The sequence below is a fragment of the Bombyx mandarina genome, chromosome 07, assembly GCF_030267445.1.
Source record: "Bombyx mandarina strain Sakado chromosome 07, ASM3026744v2".
In the NCBI taxonomy this organism is placed as follows: Eukaryota; Metazoa; Arthropoda; class Insecta; order Lepidoptera; family Bombycidae; genus Bombyx; species Bombyx mandarina.
Window position 1 is genome coordinate 12,426,614 of NC_143214.1, and position 22,760 is coordinate 12,449,373.

Below are 22,760 nucleotides of genomic sequence, written 5' to 3' on the forward strand. Positions count from 1 at the left end.
GACATAGCCTCTCAAGGCTATCAGGCTAGTAGGTAAAAAAAAAGAAGGGTATACGAGTCTGAATCCTGTTCGCCAGCCTCCTCGGGTTGCAGATCGCCTCTTGACCTGGTTGCGAAGTCTGGTAGGTCTCTGTGCAGGCCCGAGGCCTGTCGCATAGACCTATTAGATTTTGGTCGCCGTATCGGTCTAAGGTTAATGACCCTTACTACTCTGCAATGAGACTCAAGTTCGATTGGTGGTCGGAGTTAGTATCATTGTTGAAGATATTTTGTGTATATGTATTTTGAATAATTGTTTTTTTGAATTTTTTGTTTTGAATTTTTTGTTTTGAATACACACTTCTTGAATCCATAACACAGTAGGAAATGTTCGTGAATGTGTAGCGTTTTTTTATTTATTGGTTATTTGGTTGGACGAGCTCACGGCCCACCCGGTGTTAGGTGGTTACCGGAGCCCAAAGACATTTACAACGTAAATGCCTTTACCTACTTTGAGACATGACTTCTAAGGTTTCCGTTTTTACAGTACAACAGCTGCACCACCATTCAAACCGAAACGCATTACTGCTTCACAGCAGAAATAGGCTGCGTGGTGGTACCCACCTGTGCAGACTCATAAGAGGTTTTACGCAGTCATTCGTTCCGGTTTCAAGAATGGCCGAGGTGTTTTTTAAAACAATTTCGGACTCATGTCCGCAGGTGTCTGACGACTAGCTCACGCCAACCCACGGTTAACTGGTTACCGGAGCCTACAACAACCTAAATCCCACTACCCACCTTGAGATATAGTCTCAATTTTTACAGTAGGTACAGCAGTTGCCTCATCCTTGAAATCAAAATGAATTACTGATCGACAGCAAATAGTGAGACTATATCATCTCAATATTCACACTCATTTTTGAAGTAATAACATAATATAGCAGTTAACATTTTATCAAAACTTCAGTGTTGTGAGAACAAAATTAAGGCTTTTTGGTAAAGTAACAATTCATTAAAAACTATTTTATATACATTAAAATTTAAATTAACAATTTTAATTTGCTGCTACTTTTTTATCTTCTTTAGGATATGATATAATAGTGTCTCGTCCTTCAAACTTCACTCCCTTCATGTCAATAGCGTAATTATAGTCAGTAGGGTTCGCTATAGCTAAGTCGATGGCTTCATCCAAATTTTCAGGTGTGATGAATGTTTTGGATAATTCCTGAAAATGAAATTTAATTTGTTTTAATAATTTTACATTTAAAAGATTAGAATAAGTAGTTTGATGATGTTGTGATGATTGTTTGTGATTTTTCAGGAGTTACTGATATACATGCTCCATGGATGTCATCAAATTTTTACTTTTTTTTGTTTAGTTTAGCTATTCACAATTAATATAGTAATACTGTTTTTCTTTAAAACATCAGTAACAATACAAAATAGGCAATGTGGTACATAAATTGATTTAATTCTTGGGGAATCAGTGATTATGGTTGAATTCTTATCACATCTAGCACTAACATTTATAAAATATTTCAATGAATTATTCTATTTAATTTTGAGTTTTAGTATTTGAATGTAGTAAAATTATTTTATTAAGTACTTTCAGTCTACATGAACTTAGTTCTGATAATTATGAATTTTGAATATGAATCTTGAACAAGATTGAGTATGAGTGTATGGAAACTAGTCAGTGTTTTATTTATAACTACCGATAGCCCTGAGGGGCTGTTTTTACTTCACCTTTGTTTGTGGGTGAGATCATGGGACTAAACCTGAGAGAATTATTTAACTGCTTTTATTCAATTAACATTTTATATCCATTATTCACAAAAATTTTACTTCATCAATAAATGAATATTTTTAAGTCCAAATATAAACATGAATATAAAGAGCTATTGCAAAATACAATGTGTGACTTGTTGATAAAAGTAGTATATTTAAACCACGACTAAACTCATGTAATGCGATACAAGCTATTTGTTGGATTTAAATTTAAATTAATTGAATAAAAACAAAATACCTTCTGTTCCCTGATTTTCTCTGAAGCCTTTTTAATTTTTATTTGTAGTTCTTTGTCCTTGGCCTCCATTCTGGCCAATGTGTATTCCTCTAGTTTCGCTATTTCCAATTTTCTACGTTCCTCTCGTGCTGCAGCTATCTCCGCGTTCCACTTCTCGTTCAACTCAAAGCATCGAGCCCATTCGTCGGCCTCCAGCTGTTGAGACATTTCGGAACTAGCACTGTCTTTTGTGGATTTTTCCTTAATCATATCTTCGTGGTAGAAACGCCGAATTGCCCTCATCTGTGTCTTGTAATTGTTGTGGAGGCGCAGAAGCTCTACTCGCTCTTCTTCGGAGGTCGTTGGCCGCTTTGGTATACGGTAGACCTTGCTTTTTGCTACGGGTAACCATCTCGGCTTCCTATGGGCGCCGGCAGTTTGTATAAATAGGGGTATCGTTCGTTTGAGGTAAGAGCTTTGAGAGAACATTATTTACTGATCGAAGACTATGATTTCGAATATTTGCCTCGCGAATTCTTAGACTAGGACTAATTGTAACAACAGCGTGTAAGGTTATTTACTTTTTTTATGATAATCTGTGATTGAAGTATTTGAAGTTTCGTTATTCTCTGTTGTCCACTTGAACAGGCAAAGGGAACAAAGGCCATCAAGTCAAATCTTTTGTTGTGTAATTATGTCTATTGAACAAAAACCAAATTAAATCTAAATTTTATTGATTTCAATGAATGAAATAATATCGTAGTGAAGTTTTGTAAATGCCCGTATTCATCAATAAATAATTTAGAAAAACAAGTCATGACCCAAAAATGAAAAAGTACCGAGAGTGGATCTAGAGGATCCCAGAAAACATGTTTAGAGCGACGGCGGTTATTTACTGCCCCGTCTTCTGAATCAGAGGTGTAATTTACGACTGCTGTGATAAGACCAAAATATCACTAAGCTTACTCGTTAAAGTGTTGAGCCCATGGCTGCCAGACCGTCGTTACATTATAAAACCGTTAACTTATAAAACCAATTTTTTTTTTCTTCTGTACCATACGAAAATAGTAGATACCCATTGCCAGACAATTAATGTGGTGGCATTTCCCCTTCAGACGCCCTTAAACGTCAATGAAATATAATTTTCTTATTTTATATATTAATGGTTCCACCTATAAGCAAATAATTTTTGTCGAAGAAAGAAGTCGAAGTCTCAAGTCTATTCATAACTGAATACACCAACACACAACTGACAGTCTAACTCATAGTTATCCGACCTTTCAAACTGGAATGCACGATTGTTTAACGGTAAAAATAGACAGCGTATCACTACTGGTGGTAGGACCTCTTGTGAGTCCACGCGGGTAGGTACCACCACCCTGCCTATTTTTACCGTGAAGCAGTAATGCGTTTCGGTTTACATGGTGGAGTAGCCGTTGTAACTATACTTGAGACCTTAGAGCTTATATCTCAAGGTGGTTACGTTGTAGATATCTATGGGCTCCAGTAACCATTTAACACCAAGTGGGCTGTGAGCTCGTCTACCCATCTAAGCAATAAAAAAAATCATTCTCCTCCCCTTCTCCAAGTCACCTGGGGTCGGCGCAACATGTTTTCTCCTTCCATATTCCTCTGTCATGTACAATTTTTTCGCTCACTCCCTTCTTATATATATCGTCTTTCACGCAATCCATCCATTTCTTTTTAGGTCTACTTCTTTCTCTATATTGTTCACATTCATAGTTACATTCTCTTACCAACCTCATTTTCAATTCATTTCATGACATCTCCATACCATCCCAAATGCGCACTTCTCAACTTTCCTGTTACAGGTGCCATTTTCAGACTGAAAATAGACAGCGCATAGGTTTCATACTTCAGCGAATGGAACCAAATTTATAAATAGATGCTTACAAATAGTAAAATAATATAACCGATTGTTATAAGTACACCGAGCATTTACCTTATAGGTCACAGCAACTTCAAATCGGCCTAATTACCATTTTCTAAAAAGAATCGTCGAATCACTAAACAAGGAACTTGGCTGTGGGTCCTTATTCCCTTTGCGTATTTAAGTTATTGTTATTACAATAGACAAAACAATGACACTGAGGCTTGTGTCATAGTGTAGGTAATAATAATAATTTTGTAAATATCTCTTTTATTTTGAAATCGGCTTTTGGCGTAAATAATACACATAATATTTAAGCTTTTGGTCCATAATAAGAACGATCTACCAAAACATAAATAAATAAAAACGTGTCTGAATATATATTAATAATTTTACTTAAGAATCTCGGTAGATAAACGTAACAATTAAAGGACGAAGTATTCGGTTTATTGAAGTAAGCAGTGTAGGTTTTGCTGCAAACGTAAACAAATAAGATCCATATAAAATGATTAAAATAAGTGCTCTGAATGATGAATCAGAGGAGGAAAGCGGTTCCGAAGAGGAAGTAACCAAAGAAGCTTTGGAACAGATCGCGCTGCAACAATATGCGAAAGCTCTTGATCTCCAGCGCAAAGGCAATGTACGCGACGCCACACAACTTCTAAAGGATCTCCTGAACACCGAAGTATTATACGACATCAAGAAGCCAGCCCAAGGGGAAAAGATAACTAGTCCTCTATTTAATTTAAAATATGTGTGTTACAAAAATTTGGCGAGCATGTTAAGTATTTCAGGCGAGACAGATGCGGCTATAGATGCTTACTGTGCTGCTTCAGAACTCGACGACACTGATGTAACGCTATGGAATAAATTAGGACAATTATGCTTGTTGGGTAAGCGGTTTGAAATGGCCTTAAATGCATTTCAACATGGCGTGGAACGTAATCCCCGTTATTGGCCCTGTCTAGACAAGATAGTCACCCTGTTACTCGGGCTTGACTACAAGGAGGATTGTATTGCTGTTATCTATGAGGCTCTGCAGCTTGATCCCGGGTATTTGAGAGGTCTGTCATATCGGAAACATATTTATACAAAATATCCGTACATTAGAAGATTTATGGAATATTTAAATCCGATTTACAAGTGGGATCAGGAAAATGATGAACCAATCGATGAGAAGAAAGCTGAAATCTTGCTGAAAGAAGCTGAAGATATCCACGAATTGTTTATAGAAAAACAAAAAGCAGAAAAGTTTAAATATGTCATACCTTTGTTAAAACTGAATAAACCAATAACCAGTATGACTTGGAGTGCGGTCGGAGAATCTCTTGTACACATGCATAAGTATATAAGGGATAATTCGTACAGCTATGTATGTCCTATTGAATTAACTTATGAGAAAAGGGAAGAAGAGGAAGTTATGGAAGTCTGTGAAGAGCCTAAAGAACTTGAACAAACTGAACCTAAAATAAAAGAAGACGAGGTGAACATTGAGACTGAGAAACCTACTGAAAATATGTCTGAAACTGAAAACAATGATTTATCTGATAAAGACAAAGCCACAACAGATACAGAGAAAGTGGAAAGTGATGTAGAAATAGTCCCATCAGACACTGCAGCTGAGGCACAGACAACAGAGACACAAACAGAATCAAAAATTCAAAAGAAACAACCAGTTAGAAGAAGAGGGAGTTCGCTCAGTTTCCTGCAGCAATGGGAGTGGTGTAAAAAAAGAAGATCAGGCAGAAAAAAAACAGCGAACAGACAAGAAACAGATGAAAACATCTATGATATTCTAAGGAAGATGGTTCCGCTTTATTTGACACCAGAAGTCATACAAAAAAGCGAAAATCAAAACACAGAAGGCTCCACAGAAGGCATTAATGATATTGAGAAACTTTTCGAAGAGAAAGATGCAATAATGGAAGTAAAAGATGCAGAGTATTTTGGTTCAGAGAATGAAAATAAGGATGTGAATGAATTCATAAAGAAATATACTGAAAAAAAACATGATGTAATTGATTTATTAAAGGATTACTTGAATATACTTGCAGAGAAATGGAAATTGAAGTGGCCAAATAATCTTCCTAAAATATTTATACATGCCAATGAATGTTACAGCACACATATTGACACACCGGCTTGTACTGATGATAATCAAGAAGATATACTACACTACACTACTGTCAATATGTTGGTGGAGGAATTTTCTGTCAATGATAAATTAAATTGTGGTGATGATACTAAAGAAAAACCAGGTCATGGCCTCAATGTCATAGAATCAATAGGAATGTTTCTCACATATAAGCCACATTTGTTTCCAAGCACAGATTGCCTAGAGCTGATGCTTAGAAGTCTCTGGGTGAAACTACACATTCACACGTTGAACAAATGTGATGACCAAACCTTGGAGTGTTTATATCAATTGTTTTATGAATTTGATGCAATGGGTGAACATCATGATACATATAGTTTGACTGTCACAAACTTTACATTTAAACAGACCATCAATGAAACAGAAATTTTGGACGCTATCGATTTCTTGGAAAGAAACAAGAAACTTACAACGGTGATGGATTTGTACGATATAGGTAACTATGAGGAAGTGTTATCAATTGTTTTAGATTCTTTTGAACATTGCAAGAAGATGATTAAAACTCAAGAAGATGAAATGTCTCTGGACTTTGCTGCCCAACTATCGCTAATATTAGACTCGTATTGGGCTTTGAAAAAAGTTGATGAATGCTTTAAATGGTCCCTGATATGTCTTCATGAGGCATTAAAACATTATTTTAGATACACATCTGGATCATCTGATTACGATAAGTGGACTTTGGCTGTAGTTAAAATCCTCAGTTGCATGGAGCATATACTTGAGACTGAAGGCTTCAATTGTTTGGAAACGGTTTCTCACAATGAGTTAAGTCAGGGCTTGGAAGACCTCATCAGGATAATTGGTCATCAAGTGGAGACGAACACAACCGAAATGCCTTTTGATACAGTCAGTCCTTGGATAATTATGTACTACGTTTTACAAAGAGAGGAAGATCAAGGTAGAGGTAGACCATTTGATAAGGATAAGATCTCGGCTTATGAAGTCCCCACACCTTTGCTGTTATTGTTTATTGCACATGAACATTTAGGCCAGAGGAACTGGTGCTGCAGGAATGACGGGAAACTCCTTTACTTCATTTTGGATACAGTGGTTCCTCTTTTACGCTCACCTCTCTATGCTAAATCGTTGGAGCAGATATGCCAATATATGGAACAATGCGTGTTTTGTTTGTTTGCTCATCCAGGAAAAAAGTCGAGGGTAAAATACATCGTAGACCATAAAGCAAACCCACATAATTTGGAATGGAAAAGGGCCCAGCAACTGTACGAAATATTTCGGCCTCCGATTCTTCCGGGTCTCGAGGGTAAAATATCGGGCATTACATTGGATACCGAACAATTATTCCTACGGATTTTAGCATTACTTCCGCCCGAATGTGACCCACAGAAACATGTGCACGAAGTCGAGAAATACATTAAAGGCTTACAAGATAAAGTACGAATAACATCGACCACTTTACCGTACAAAATGCGGGACATTTACTTCTTGTTGGGGGACTATTATTTTAAGAAAGATGATGGTAAAATGGCTGTCAAATATAACATGTTGGATGTTGTTGTGAACAACGATCGTTTAGAATCATGGGCCGAGATAGCGCTCGCTAAATCCGTCAATTTAGAAACATTACTGAACTCGTGCAAGAATTTGCATAACGAAAGGGAATTCTTGAATCCGGCGAAAGCTATAATACGGTGTTTCAAACGGGCTTTAGAACTTGACCCGACACATTGTAACTTGTGGATCGAATACGGTATCTTCGTGTATACGGTGCATTCTTTTTGCTCTAGACTATTGAAACAAGCGAGCGAATCATTGAGCATGGAGGACTTTGAATCATTGGAGAAGCAAAAAGAAGAAATGCTGGATACAACACAAAAATGTTTCATTACGGTTCTGAATGATTTGAATAACAGTAAGGACAGTGACAAAAAGAATGTCGAAGCATGGCTGTACTACTATATGCTGGGAAAGGTAGCCGAGAAACGCAATAAACCACCGTCCGTTTATCTTGACTATTACATGAAAGGAGTCAGGAGTCTGGAGGCGACTGAAGCCACTTATCCGTTGAAAATAAATTACAACACACCGAGCCATCTATGTATTGAAGTTCTTGAATTTCATTACAGAATTCACGCGTCGATTCTTAAATACATAGAGCAACACGACAAAAAGCCTATACCGGTTTCGGTTGGGAAAGTGTTTTTAGCTTGCATCGACGAATGGCAAAAGGGGCCGTTTTCTAAGAAACCTAAGAAAGATTGTGTTTCTGAAACTGAATCTGAATTGAAACCGAAAGAACCAGTACACGCTGCGAATATTCTTAAACGATCCGTGAGCGATTCCGGGGAGGACGATACGCACGAAGTTAAAAGGCTCAAGATGGAAGCTGCAGCGGCCAAAGTTCGGAGGTCGGCATCTTATGATACGGAAAGGATAGTGTCAAATTCTACTGCACCCTTAGCGGTTACGGTCCCTGATACTAATAAAATGTTATTAACGCCTACGAAAGAGAAGCCTCAGGGATCGCCTCTGAAAAGTGAAGAAATTGAGGCTAATGACGAAAAAAATTCTCGGGAGAAAATGCAAGTTGAAGAAAAAACCGACAGGCCCGAAAAAAATTCAGAACCAAAAAAGTCTAGTACACAAATCGAGAAAAAAGACGAAAGTTCAAGTGAAACGTCGTCTTCGTCGTCCTCTGATTCAAGTTCGAGCGACTCCTCCTCAGACAGTAGTAGTGACTCGAGCAGAGACAGCGATGCTTCAGCGAATGCCTCTAAACCATTGTCTGAGGAGGAGATCACGAAAATCACAGCATTTTGTCTCGACGCTTTAGAAGATTGTGCGAGCAGATTCCCTCAGCATTATAAAGCGATATATCGATTAGCTCACTACCACTTCTATTGTAAGAGAGGCTTGGACATTGAGAGATGCAGGGACTTGATGTTGTTGAATTTTACGTCAAGGTCCGGTCAGAAGCTAGGAGGCTTGTTTAGTGAAAGGAGACAGACGAACTTCTTTAACAATATTTGGAAGATACCTCTGTCTGAAGTTGAAAGGCCGGGCGGATTTGCATTTCACATGAGCCGGTCCGTGCAGCTCACCATGGAGATATTAAAAGAGATTGACGATCATAAAACGTTATTAGATTTGAGTTTGCATTTACAAAGAATACCTGATGCCGATAAGAAATATTTACGCGATTCTGATAGAGAAGAATTAGCGCAACAAGCTTTCTCCCTCTCTGTTCAGTCCCTCAAAGGTCAGTTGCTTAAATTCAGCCAGCAACCGGATCTTAGGAGTAACGAGGTCGAACGCCAGGCTTTGAACAGTCTGATACTAGACATTCATAGAGCGTATCAGAGGGTGCAGAAAGAAAAGCAACCGAACATAAAACAATTCACTAATCTACTAGTAGACGGCTATAAATTAGCTACAACGGAACTTGTTAATGAGGAATATACGAATCTAGTCGATTTAAGTTTAAAATACTGTCAGAAATTGAAACAGAAATTGAAATATGAAGCGTTTATGGCCAGTTTAGAGAAAAGCAACGCTGCGCCAAAGAAACAGACCGCTAAAACTGTGGAGCAGGTGAAATCCGCTCCGTTAGTCACAGTAAATCCGCCGAAAATCGATCAGAAAGCAACGGCACCGTCCACGTCTGCATCAGGGCTGCCAAAGATGTCCACCCAGGAAATGGCAGCCGCCTTCCAAAATTATCTACCGGTGTTGAACGACTCAATGCTGTCGCAACAGACTGCGGCGGCACTATCGTTATCATATTTGAGTAACATGAGCGCTCTAGCCGGTTACAGCCTACAGAATTCGTTACACAATTCCCTTCAAAATTCCTTTCAAGCGGAATTCTACAGACAGTTTCTAGAGAACAGTTTCTCGTCGTATCTACCGCCAGTGAAGAAACAGAAACGGGGACCGAAACAGTCCACGGTCAGATTTACGAACCCCTCAGTGTCGAAACCTGTCACTAGCAAGTCCTTAGGCGGCACCATGCCGACCGTAACGAAGGCCACGCCGATGTCCGTGAGCACTTCTCTTGCAAAACCGGCTCCTACTTCAGTAGCCCTGAACGTAGGTGGTGGCCCTTCGAAATTGCCCGCGTCTTTATCTAATTTATCGAACTTTGGCACGCACACAACGCACAGCTCTTTGCCTGCCCCAAGTAACATGGCAGCTGCTTCGGCAAGCGTCCTCCACCCCAAACATGCGATGTCGCATCAGCAAATCAGTCCAGGGAAGACGTTACAAGAGAAGCTGGCTGAAAGGCAGAAGCACATGCCGATATCGAAGACCAACCCTGAACTCAGTGCTTCGATCAGCAAGCTACCGTCTTCGCTAACAATAACGAAGACGTCCGTAACAAAACAAACATCTAAAAAGCCTGAGTTTAAGAAATCTTTGTCGTTCAGTGGAAATGAGCGTCCCAAGCCAATCGCCCCCGATGAAGTGATTGTTCTCGACGACGATTAAAATAATACAATACAATTCTTCGGATTTTCTAACTCGTATCGCAGTGAAAAATTAATGTGTGATATTTAAAAATAAAAACGATTTGGATCGATTTTGATTTAGAAATAAATGTATCATTACTATGCAAAACACAAAGTTGGTTAGTATTATCATGTACAACGGATATTTTTAATTAAATTCAAAATGATCAGACCTTTGTGCGTGTTTCGATGAATTGAAGGCTGTATTTTGTTACAACAGCTGCCCCGCCCTTCAAACCGAAACGCATTACTGCTTCACGGCAGAAATAGGCGGGGTGGTGGTACCTACCCGTGCGGACTCACAAGAGGTCCTACCAAAGTCCGAACCCTTTTTTGCTGGTTCTCTACTAAGCGCCTGTTTTATTAGCCAAGATACGTAAGTCCCTAAAACTTTTTTGATTTAAAGTGTGCGCTGAAACCTATATTATGGAACACAATATAAAAGTGATGTCTTAAAGGGTAAGGGATCATAATTTTAATAAAACTTTCGGTATTGAAATAGACTGGGTGAAGGTACCGACGTGTTTGGGTTACATACCCTACTAGTAGTAGTACTCAAGACAGGAACCATGTCAGATCTTTAGAATTGAAGTGGCTTAACCCGAAATTCTTATTTTTTGGTAAACGCCAAATATGCAATTGAAGAATTGTAATTTTTCAGTTCGATTTTAATACATAAGCTTTTAAGCCTTAAATAGCTTACCTTAAAGTTTAAAGTATGTGCTTCATTTAAGAGACAGCAAGTATACCTTGTCCTTTTGCAGGCCACAATTTAAATTTAAATTTGAATTTCAAAAATTTAAATTTGTAAACTGATGTAATACATGTTTAAAAGTCTTTTAAAGTCTAAAAATGATTTTTTTTTCTCCTACCTACGCCGAAAGTTCGGTTTTCCTCCCGCTGTACAGGGAAGAAAGTTAACTTTTCCTCCCTGGGTACTGACAAGTGGGCATGCGCGTTAGTGTCTACGTCTGCTCTCACGCACCTACTAAAATTCTCCGCCATAGTTGTGCTTGGGTAATTTGCAATATTGTGTTTAGTGTAAAAGTGAAATAAACAAAAGGCAATAAAATTTAATAGTGAAGTATTAAAAAGAGATGAGTTCATCAGACAGTTCTTATTCAATTGGTAGTAGTTTACTTAAAAATATAAAAACAGTTAAATTGTTTTTTTAAGAGTATGGGGGTAGTTTTTAATAGTATGTGCACCGTGGTGCACAATGTAGTATTTTTTTAATATTTAGGTAAGCCACTTCAATTCTAAAGGTGCGATATACCTATGCGTACACAATAGCTCTGTTATTTATCCTAAGCAGTCAAGACAGAGACTATGCTTTCGGTAAATAAGAGATCTGACACCCACTTAACATCAGCTGAACACGTTTGTTCGTTTAGGGCCATACAAACAGCTATCACGTGTCTTATGCGTAGGTATAAAGTAAGGTAAGAAAAATCTCACATCATGGAAATAAAACTAAATCAGATACAAGTGATACTTTAATCATTATTGTTTATATTAATACAAATTAATAAATCTAATATTTACAATTCGAAATAATTGTCAACGAGGCCGCTTTTTTCTAACGTAGGTATTATTATTAATAACAAAATAATTTAGAAAAAAAACGTTGCTTATAAATTATTATAACATTTACAATTGATTATTTTCAATCAAACACAATAAAACTGATTTTGATAATTATAACGAAACATGACGAATATTAGTAATCTCCCCTATAACGCGGTACCCGTACAACGCGATTTCATGTCCCTCGTGTAACAAACGTCTCTAGTTCTCTACCATATAGCGCGGGGATTCCCCATATACTATTTCTGTACTGTGAAATTTATGATTGTCTCTATATAAATTAGGTTATTAAAATTGTTAAGCTAATTCTTTCATTTTAAGGTAATTGTTTACCCATTGTATCGTAAAGTAGAAATAACGACAGAAGCGAACCGAGAAGGTCCTACGAGCGCGTTGTACGATAAAGCTCCCACAACGCGGGACGAATCTTCCGCGTTATAATAGGGGATTACTGTAGTAGCACAGTATTATTGTTAGATTTAGATCGTTATGATGAGGGTCGTTGGATTTACGAATGAAAATTAGAGGAAACCGCTTAAACAGATTCACGGTAAAAAAAATTAAATTACTTTTTTTTGGGCGTCCTGGTTGGGGTATTAGGTAGATACATTTTTATATTTCCACAACTTTGTTTAGGCGACGACAAAGGTAGTGAGTGGGTGACGCACTGACTAGCCTAGCGACGCTTACACACAGGCATTTTATTGCTTACAGTTTTTATTCACATCATCCACGATATAACTACAACACCCTGTACCTATAGAAGTACATGAGCAGCTCGCTGAGGTTCCAGCCGGCCAGCAGGGTGGCCAGGTAGACCACGAATAGCGCGGGCAGCGGCAGCAGGAACACCCTCGTGTTTTGCAGGAACGGCAGATCTGGGAAATGACACCGGACATCCATACAGCACTGCTTATTGAGAAACCGTCTCGTGCTCTCCTGCCGCACAACCGATACGCGGCAAGCACTGGTGGTAGGATCTCTTGTGAGTCCGCGCGGGTAAGTACCACCGCCCTGCCTATTTCTGCCGTGAAGCAGTAACGCGTTTCGATTTGAAGGGCGGGGCAGCCGTTGTACTGAAAACTGCAATTTACGGTGGTTGATATCTATGGGCTCCGGAGACCAAATATTAGCCAGTAAAAGAGTAATAGAAAGCCCTCGACCGTTTTCAGAGCCTCCATTCCTATAGGCCGTGCACATTGTGTACTCTTTTTTTTCCTACCTAAGCTGATAGCCTTGAGAGGCTATTTAAGCGTAACCTTAACTAGTAGGTGAGGTCACGGGGCTCAAACCTGACGACGTTGCTAACACGAACCCTAGCAAGAGCCGTGCTGCGCAGAATCTACCACCGGATCGGAAACGCGACCCACTGAGGAGATCCGGCGAGAAACTGAGTGGGCTGTGTCTGAGGGTTAATTTACTCGTCGAGCGACGGGTTCGACGAGAACGACGACCGGAGCTTGAGGTACCTAAAAGCACCGTTAGCGGATCGGGCGGATCCGAGATGACGTGTTTGGGGCGACGTCGACTGCTTTCCATTCTGTCCGCAGGATCGGGAATGTAGTTACCGGCGGCCACGATGAGAGGGTTCTCGTGTCGTGCCGCTTTATCGAAATGGAGCGGAGACTACATCTTAACCAATAAAATAATAATAGAAAGCCCTCGACCGTTTGCAGAGCCTCCATTCGTACTGGTCGTGCACATTGTGTACTCACTGCTGTATCCCAGGAAGGAAATGTACATGTAGTATATGATCGAGGCGAGCCAGAACGTGTTTGAGACCAGACAAGACACGAAGCCCGCTTGAGACAATATACCTGGAAGAAAGAAACCATATCACGGTCGAATGTTTTTTTTTTTTATGGCTTAGATGGGTGGACTAGCTCACCAGCCCACCTGGTGTTAAGTGGTTACTGGAGCCCATGGACATCTACAACGTAAATGCGCCACCCACCTTGAGATATAAGTTCTAAGATCTCAGTATAGTTACAACGGCTGCCCCGCCCTTCAAACCGAAACGCATTACTGCTTCACGGCAGAAATAGGCAGGACGGTGGTACCTACCCGTGCGGACTCACAATACGTCCTACCACCAGTAAATAAATGTCTCTTGGAACGGACGTGACAGACGAACATTTATTTATTTCTTCGTACACAGAAATATTATTATTAATCTTCAGCCCATTGATACCCACTGTTGGGCATATGCCGTCCCTTTTCATACCGTGGTTTTTTTAATTGTTTAGATGGGTGGACGAGCTCACAGCCCACCTGATGTTAAGTGGTTACTGGAGCCCATAGACATCTACAAAGTAAATGCGCCAACCACCTTGAGATATAAGGTCTAAGGTCCCTCGTAATACTGTGAACGTTTCATGTTACGGTGGACGACCGCTTTATGGAGCTCAGGTAGCCACTTAACACCAGGTAGGCCATAAGCCCGATCACTTATCTGTGCAATAACAAAACAAGTATAGACCAGTTGCAAAATTGAAGTCTACTGTGGAATAACTGTACCACTACATATTCAAACAGGATCGCATGATTACTTCGGAGCAGAAATAGGCAGTACGGTGGTAACTGTACTGAGACGTTAGAACTTATATCTCAAGGTGGGTGGCGCATTTACGTTGTAGATGTCTATGGGCTCCGGTAACCACTTAACACCAGGTGGGCTGTGAGCTGGTCCACCCACCAGCACTAGTGAAGATGAGAACTGCGACGGCTCTGAACGAGTATCCTCGGACCGGCGTAGATTATCAGCTCACCCGGCGACAAGTAAGCGCCTCTCGCCGATATCAGAACTAGACTGAGATTAGTTAAAGACACCACTTTAACTCACTGTTGAAGAGTACGATTTGGAAGCAGTGCAGCAGCGAGAGCGGCGGGAAGAACGCGTTGATGTGCACGTCGAAGGCGTAGCCCCACTCCACGTCCGGACCCTCGGGGTCGCGGCGCAGGTGCTTGTTGCTCAGGTACCTGACCAATCAGACCCTGGTTATTAGCAGAGCCAGAGCTCCTCCTACTCCCAATTATAGTAGTATGTGGCATCTTTTTGTTCAGGTTTGTACACAATATATTATAAACCACTTTTTCGTATAATGTTGGTAAGTGTTTTGAATAACTCTGCCTATTTATACGCACTGTTTAAGGAAAGTAATTTGCAATACGCAATGTTTGTGGTATTGCCCAAGGGGCGACAGTGACCATATATCAGTTGTTGATGATGTCACCTGTCTTTATAAATAATGAAGATAAACTTAGTTCTGTGTAGTAGTCTCTTAACAATAATCATTATTGTACTTACCAAAATAATGTGGAGACCAGTATTCCTGCTCCGATGAAATCAACGAACACCACAAACAGCATGAATAATGCAACTTTGCCAACCGTCAGGTCTAGTGCCAATCCGAAACATATTGATGACACTGAAACGAATTGCTGTATTAATAATAGAAAGAAAAAAAATCGCCTATAGTGTGATTATCATTAGATTGCGGACAACCCCACTTCGATAAAGCGGCACGACACGAGAACCCTCTCATCGTGGCCGCCGGTAACTACATTCCCGATCCTGCGGACAGAATGGAAAGCAGTCGACGTCGCCCCAAACACGTCATCTCGGATCCTCCCGATCCACTAACGGTGCTTTTAGGTACTTCAAGCACCGGTCAAGGTTCTCGTCGAACCCGTCGCTTGCGACGAAGGGCTCGACGAGCAAATTAACTCTCAGACACAGCCCACTGAGTTTCTCGCCGGATCTTCTCAGTGGGTCGCGTTTTCGATCCGGTGGTAGATTCTGCGAAGCACGGCTCTTGCTAGGGTTCGTGTTAGCATCGTCGTCAGGTTTGAGCCCCGTGAGCTCACCTACTAGCCACGGTTACGCTGAAATAGCCTCTCAAGGCTATCAGCTTAGGTAGGAAAAAAAAAAAATAGCGGACAACCTTTTTTCGTAACGACTGGCGCGACAAACTGTCGGCGGTTTATGGTTCTATGATATAAAAAATTGGTTTGGTATAGTTTTCTGTTTTTTTTATTATAGATTTTTGATCTTTGAATAAATTACAATTTTCTTCATTTTCACACGTTTATTATTTCAGAGGTTTTTTTCCAGTATTTTATAGTTTTTGTGGTCACAGATGAGTAGTGTTTTAGATTATGCCAATTTTGTTTTTAATTATTTAAGAAATATAAATATACCTGAAATATATTATATAAATATCCTATAGAATACATTATAAAATCTACCTAAATTATCATAATATATGTATTATCATATAATTTATATTTAGAACTCATCAAAAGCTTATTACTGGTGGTAGGACCTCTTGTGAGTCCGCACAGGTAGGTACCGCCATCCCGCCTATTTCTGCAGTGAAGCAATAATGTGTTTCGGTTTGAAGGGCGAAGCAGCTGTTGTAACTATACTGAGACCTTAGAACTCATATCTCAAGGTGGCTGGTGGCATTTACATTGTAGATGTCTATGGGGTCCGGTAACCACTTAATACCAGGTGGGCAATGAGCTCGTCCACCCATCCAAACAATAAAAAAAAGCAATTTTAGTTTTAAATGTTCAATACTTTATATAAAAAAATTGTCAAATTACTATATAAACTTTGAACTTGTAGCTATTAATGTTTAGTATGCACATGTTTTAGTTTAATACACTTAATGATTAAATTAAATACATTTACTATGCTTTTTAAAATATAAAGTCTTATATATGTTAGTTTATTTATTGAAATTTACAATAATTCTAAAAAAATAGTCTAATGTTTATATCTTTAATACTTACAAAATAACCAGATGCTGAGCAACACTAAGAATGCAGGGTCATCTCTTGCAAACTGTGATTTTGTATCTGAAAATGTGTATAAACTTTATTAAAAACATAATTTTCCAAGAAGAAAACAAATAAGCACAAAACTCAAGATATTCTTTGCAACTATATGTAAGAATAATTTGGTATTCAATGATAAGTAAAGTGGGTAGGCCTCCTACAAGATGGACCAACCATCTATTGAGGTTCGCGGGGATCTGCTGGATGCAGGCAATGTAGGACCAATCTTTATGGCAAGGACCAGGAGATGCCTTGTCCAGCAGTGGATGTCTGTGGGCTGATAGAATAGAATAGAAAAAAAATAAGTAAAGGCAAGTACACCTGGCTTACAGGCCCAATATCACACAGGATCTAGGATAGGATACAGTAATCTTTATTTAAGTTTTTTTTATTGTACAGATGGGTGGACAAGCTCACAGCCTGCCTGGTGTTAAGTGGTTACCGGAGCCCATAAACATCTACAATGTAAATACCTCCGCTCACCTTGAGATATGAATTTTACGTTTTCAGTGTAGGTACATAGCATGCCATGTAAATAGCTTAATTGATATACAATTTTAAATATATATTTTTTATATGCATATATTTTAGTATAAAGTTATTAATGTTTAAAAATCACACTTTTGAGTGACACTATGACCGAATATCAAATTCTGATGAATAAAACTCGTGTGTTCAATGCTGTAAGACTTCTGGCTGATTTATATTTGTATATACATATACACATATTGTTTACATTTGTGTTCAATTGAGTGTAAATTATTATTTTATTCTAAAATTCGAGATTTATTTTCTAGTTAGTTTAGCTTGCATCTATGTAATTATTAAATGGTACAAAGTAACTTACGCTTCCTATAATTAAAGTTTCGGAATACTTTCTGAGGGGCAATGAACAAGTAAACCATCTGCCAAGCGGCGAATTCGAAGTCCATTTGATTAAATTTGAACAGTCTCTTGAGGTATTTGTAGCGTTTTACTGAAGCGCTAGCTGTTGTTGGCTGATAATTAGCCGGGGCTGGCAGGGGTGAAGTGCTCCTTGGATAGTTATGAAGATTTGGAGTAGGCGACGTCGAATACTTCATTTTGATCTTATTTTAGGATCCTCGTATATTATTTCGTGATTACAATATAAAATTATATAGATAGATAGACAGTTTTTTATTTCAATAAATTAACTTGTTTTCATTGTGATAAACCCACTTAGCAATTGATATTATTGATAAGTCAACATGACTAAGTGACGTTTATGACTTATGTTGTAGCCTTAATGTCATTGTCATCTTTTTTTTTTTCGTTGTAGTTAAACTGTGACTATGACTTCAAGGCTTAGAACTGCCCTAAGCTATGCTTTTTTTTATATTTTTTGAAGTGAAACTTCCTTAGCGCATGACGGTAAAATTTTTACAGAACGTCACGCAGGTATGCAACGGAAGTGACGTCAAACTACAATTGAAATTAAGTACTTGTCAAATGTCAGTAGTAGTAGTTGTTGTATTATTCCAACTGGAAAGGCAAATGTATCATACTATGCAGCCTAATATTTTATAATTTTTTTGTGAAAAATGTTAATAGGAATTGAAATGAAATGAAAAGAATTTGGAACATTAATCAAATAGCATGAAATTAAATTAGTCAATACAATTGGCAAAACATTAGTGATTTACAATTTAGAAATCTAAACATAATGTGCCTGTCAACACTGAGGTTGAAGATTGACATTTGACAGACTTTTGGCGGGAACATATATTCCTTTTTCCCTTCCTCTAAGTCTCGGAAATCTAAAGTTTTAGATTTGAATAAATATAGGCAAGACTCATAAATTAGGTCGCCAAAAAAGTTTCACTTCTGACATGTGTACTTTGTACGCACGCACTTTTTTTTTGTACTTATGCCTTGAGAGACTATTTCAGCTTCGCCCTAATGTCTAGGTGAGCTCAAGGGGCTCAAACCGGGTGTGTTGCTAACACTGGCAAGAGCAGTGCTTCGCACAATGTACCACCGGATCGGAAACGCGATTCACTAAGAAGATCCGGCGAGAAACTCAGTGGGTTATATATATGGGTTAATTTACTCATCGAGCTCTTCGCCGCAACCGACGGATTCAGCGAGAACCTTAGAGTATACATAAGCAAGCTAGTATACATTCTATAAGGCGAGAACGGTGACCGGTAGCTAAAAGCACTCCTACTGGATCGGGAGGATCCGTAATGTCGTGCTTAGGGCGACGTCGACTGTTTATCATTCGGTCCAAAGGATCTGGTAGCTGATACAATCGAAAATATTTGACACCTGAAGGGCACGACCTTCAGAAATAAAAAAACATGATCAAGAAAACAGATACATAAGCATGTAGTTATTGTCGCTCATAGACGTCAGCAATGCTAGGGGCACAGTTAAACCGCTGCCTATTGCTATTAACATAGTAGCCACACAGCCTACAGAAGCAAATATTTTGTAGCAAAAGTAGAATCCATGTCTTGTATGAAAAGTAAAATGCAATGAAACACAATGCAATGAAATAATTGATTGCGGAAAAAATATATAAAATATAATGTAAATAAACGAGTAAAATTGTCTTGAGTAAAATTCTCAGAAAAATTGAGATTGATTTACTAATCGAAATCTCAGTTAGAAGCTGTCCATCATACTGGAACCTTAGATTGCTTCGCGGCAGAAATAGGCAGTTTGTTGGTAACTACCCGGACTACCGCCATTACAACCTACCACCAATAAATTTCGGTTGGAATAGGATACTTAGAATTGTTAGAGAACGCTATTGAGAGAGAACGCCATTCACCGATGTATTTCTTTAGTCACTCTTTATTACACCCACGGGAAGAGATACGGTGTATTAAGTATGTATTTTCTTCTTCAATAACTGTATGTTTTATTAAACATCAATAAGGTATGACGTACATAACACGCGATTATGTCATCACCATGCTGGTAGGTAAATAAAAAACAATAAATTTTATGTCTTATTTTATTTCTTAACTATCCAGTCAATTGTATTAAACATATTTTCCTGTTAGTAATCTTCATTACTTAATATTTTATTTGATATTTTAGGTCTTTTTTTAACTGTAGCCCTGTCTATTTACAGTTCTCAGTGTATTTCATAGAGAGGTTCTTAAAAATATAACGCCGCCAACATGAATCGTGTTGAAGCTTCAATTGAATGAAAACAATGGTGGTCATGTCTTGCCGATTAGGCTGGAATGTATACGTGGTGATAACGAGCAAGCCGGTTTTATTCCGGCTACCTATTATACCATTTGTTATAAATTTTACACATACCTACTGTAATAAATAGAACTTTATAAATAAATTTCAATAAGTTACATACCATAAACTAAGACTGAATAGATCATTATGGCTTAAATTTGACATAGTGTATGACAATTATAAAAAAAACAAAATGGTGTCTTGTTTGAAAATTATGTTTTTGATAAAAATGTTGTTCTGCAAACTGTCTTATTATTTTTTTATTCTTTTATTTTCAAATTTGAGTTCATTTTGCAGGAAGTAAAAATAAATTACACTTTTTTAATCTATTCTTGATAGTTCTGAGCTCATCGTGATATATTTGACATTTGCTATTAATATTAATAAACTAGAAAAAAGTAAAAGCCTTGGCATATTACAGAAGTGGTAACTCAATATTTATCTAATACCTATTATTTTAATGATTAGCTATATTTATTTATTCTGAGTTAATTTTTATCTTTAAAAGCATAATCTTTTACCTTTGAATCTATCAGGCAGCGACATTTTAATTTCACTGACAATTTACAAAATTTACAAATAAAATCACTGCCAACGTTACAAATTCAATAAAATATTTCTAGATCTTTTTAAATATCTACATAATATTTTTAATTTTCTAAACTACGTTTTGACGGAGCCAGTTTGTATACTGCGTGACCCTAGTGTAGACCCCGGGGTACCCTGGCTCCCCGCATTTATTTCCAAAGGAGACCACGCCTATCTGCGTCCATCTTCCTTTGACTTGTAACATAAGGGGACCGCCTGAATCACCCTGAAATAGGAAAGAATAAATATATACTTAAAATATACTTTAATTACTGATCTTTTTTATTTGTTGCTTAAACGTGCACCTACTTTGAAATCGTCGTGCCCTAGCGGATAAGACGTCCGTGAACGTGTTCGAATCTCAGGCTGCTATCAATTTTTCTAATGAAATACGTACTTAAGAAATGTTCACGATTGACTTCCACGGTGAAGGAATAACATCGTGTAATAAAAATCAAACCCGCAAAATTATAATTTGCGTATTTACTGGTCGTAGGACCTCTTGTGAGTCCGTGCGGGTAGGTACCACCACCCTGCCTATTTTTGCCGTGAAGCAGTAATGCGTTTCGGTTTGAAGGGCGGGGCAGCCGTGGTAACTATACTGAGACCTGAGAACTTATATCTCAAGGTGGGTGGCGCATTTACGTTGTAGATGTCTATGGGCTCCAGAAACCACTTAACACCAGGTGGGATGTGAACTCGTCCACCCATCTAACAAAAAAAAAGATACTTTTTATTTGTTACTCAAGCTCACGTCCTACAAGAGTATTAAGAGATAATCGGGACCCATTACAGAGACATTTCAGCGAGAATACCATCCAACTTGATACATGAGGTCTAAGTCTTTAATGTATATTAATAGAGTTGTCCCGCTCTTCAAATCTGAACGCATGATTGTTTCGAGGTAAAAATAGGGTTGCACCCACTATCCACCCTTGCGGGCTTATGATGCTCCCTACCGCCAAAAGATTAAGGACAACTTTCGGATTCAAGAAAACTAACAATACTTTTAAAAGCTTACATTTAACATTGAATACCTTTTTGTGGATTGCTTTAAATCTGGCAAACGAAATCAGATCTAATTCCTTTTACCATTGCATGACAGTGCTTTTTATCGTGAATATGACCTGAATCAGAAGCAGATCGGCTCCATGTAATATACCTTTTTTTAGGTCTGCATCAGAAATATAACAATTTTGTGCAGTCATTTTGTTATAAACGCTTAGGCTATAAGATATGTAAGTCAGGGTTGGGTCTTGACTTAGACATTTTTGACGGATAGTTAAGTAAATATGATAGTTCACTCTAAGTGTTAGCGTGTAAAGGTTTGTTTTAAAAACAAAACTAAGATTTTTAAGTGATGAATTTGGACAGAACGTCTGCCGGAGCTTTTAGCACTTTTGTAAAATGAAACCAGGTCCCGACTTACCTGACAAGCGTCCACGCCTCCTCTCGTGTAGCCGGCGCAGAGGAATGTATCAGTGATGGGCTGGAAGTACGCTCTGTCACAGTCTTCGTTCCTCCAGACCGGTAGCTTGGCTTCCAGTTGACGGGAACTCTCTCCTCCCCCGTACCTCGTGGTCCCCCACCCAACCACCGTCGCCACTGCTCCTTCGAAGCTCTCTCTGAGCACGTCTCCCGACGGAAGGCATATCGGAATGACGTATTTTGATTTTTGAACGTTTTCTGTATATAAAGGAAAGATAAGATTCAATTTTGTCTTCTTCATTAACTTACGAAGTTATAGAGTCAGAGAACAATAATACGGATTTATGTAATAGAAGAATAACGTTTTATCAACGTCACGTGTCTTCATAGAAAATACGAGGATAGTTGAGGAAGCCACTAAGTGGAACTAAACTTCGGGATGACAGCTGCTTCTGACGTGTTTAATTATGCTACTTCTAGCGTTTGGCACTTCTATACGATAATAATATAGTACCAGTACAATGGGACACACCACGTCATGGGCCTCCTGTGGGTTTGGAACATCGCCCCTACCAATTTTTCTAATGAAATA

General features: G+C 38.6%; 4 protein-coding genes across 4 annotated transcripts in view; 1 reads left to right on the plus strand and 3 right to left on the minus strand.

The window, feature by feature from the left end:
- Window positions 1-916: 916 nt before the first annotated feature.
- On the minus strand, window positions 917-2,596 carry mRpS26 (mitochondrial ribosomal protein S26). The gene is made up of 2 exons (XM_089728825.1): window positions 2,005-2,596; window positions 917-1,203 (listed from the first exon to the last, which is right to left on the minus strand). The coding sequence occupies exons 1-2, from the start codon at window positions 2,470-2,472 to the stop codon at window positions 1,033-1,035; spliced, it is 639 nt and encodes a 212-aa protein (XP_089584951.1). The 5' UTR covers window positions 2,473-2,596; the 3' UTR covers window positions 917-1,032.
- A 1,495-nt stretch (window positions 2,597-4,091) lies between these two features.
- LOC149502719 (calcineurin-binding protein cabin-1-like) lies at window positions 4,092-10,674 on the plus strand. Its single transcript, XM_089728822.1, has one exon. The coding sequence runs from the start codon at window positions 4,380-4,382 to the stop codon at window positions 10,476-10,478; it is 6,099 nt and encodes a 2,032-aa protein (XP_089584948.1). The 5' UTR covers window positions 4,092-4,379; the 3' UTR covers window positions 10,479-10,674.
- Window positions 10,675-11,981: 1,307 nt separating this feature from the next.
- Unc50 (Unc50 RNA binding protein) lies at window positions 11,982-18,375 on the minus strand. Its single transcript, XM_089728823.1, has 6 exons — window positions 17,775-18,375; window positions 16,883-16,948; window positions 15,393-15,513; window positions 14,928-15,064; window positions 13,801-13,902; window positions 11,982-12,963 (listed from the first exon to the last, which is right to left on the minus strand). Exons 1-6 carry the CDS (start codon window positions 18,007-18,009, stop codon window positions 12,827-12,829), a joined length of 798 nt encoding a protein of 265 aa, XP_089584949.1. The 5' UTR covers window positions 18,010-18,375; the 3' UTR covers window positions 11,982-12,826.
- Window positions 18,376-18,702: 327 nt separating this feature from the next.
- Window positions 18,703-22,760, minus strand: part of LOC149502721 (proclotting enzyme) — a 30,794-nt gene continuing 26,736 nt past the window's right edge. Inside the window, exons 6-7 of the mRNA XM_089728830.1 lie at window positions 22,170-22,426; window positions 18,703-20,966 (exon numbers count right to left, since the gene is read on the minus strand). Of these exons, the coding sequence (XP_089584956.1) occupies window positions 20,811-20,966; window positions 22,170-22,426 (413 nt within the window). The 3' untranslated portion in view covers window positions 18,703-20,810. The remainder of the gene's footprint in view (window positions 20,967-22,169; window positions 22,427-22,760) is intronic.

Coding starts and splice junctions, on each gene's coding strand:
- mRpS26 (XM_089728825.1), bottom strand. CDS start 2,472: ATGTTCTCTCAAAGCTCTTACCTCAAACGAACGATACCCCTATTTATA. Junction 1,204..2,004: donor AGAAAATCAGGGAACAGAAG/GTATTTTGTTTT, acceptor TTTCATTTTCAG/GAATTATCCAAAACATTCAT.
- LOC149502719 (XM_089728822.1), top strand. CDS start 4,380: ATGATTAAAATAAGTGCTCTGAATGATGAATCAGAGGAGGAAAGCGGT.
- Unc50 (XM_089728823.1), bottom strand. CDS start 18,009: ATGAAGTATTCGACGTCGCCTACTCCAAATCTTCATAACTATCCAAGG. Junction 16,949..17,774: donor AAACTTTAATTATAGGAAGC/GTAAGTTACTTT, acceptor ACACATTTTCAG/ATACAAAATCACAGTTTGCA. Junction 13,903..14,927: donor CCAAATCGTACTCTTCAACA/GTGAGTTAAAGT, acceptor TCTTTCTTCCAG/GTATATTGTCTCAAGCGGGC.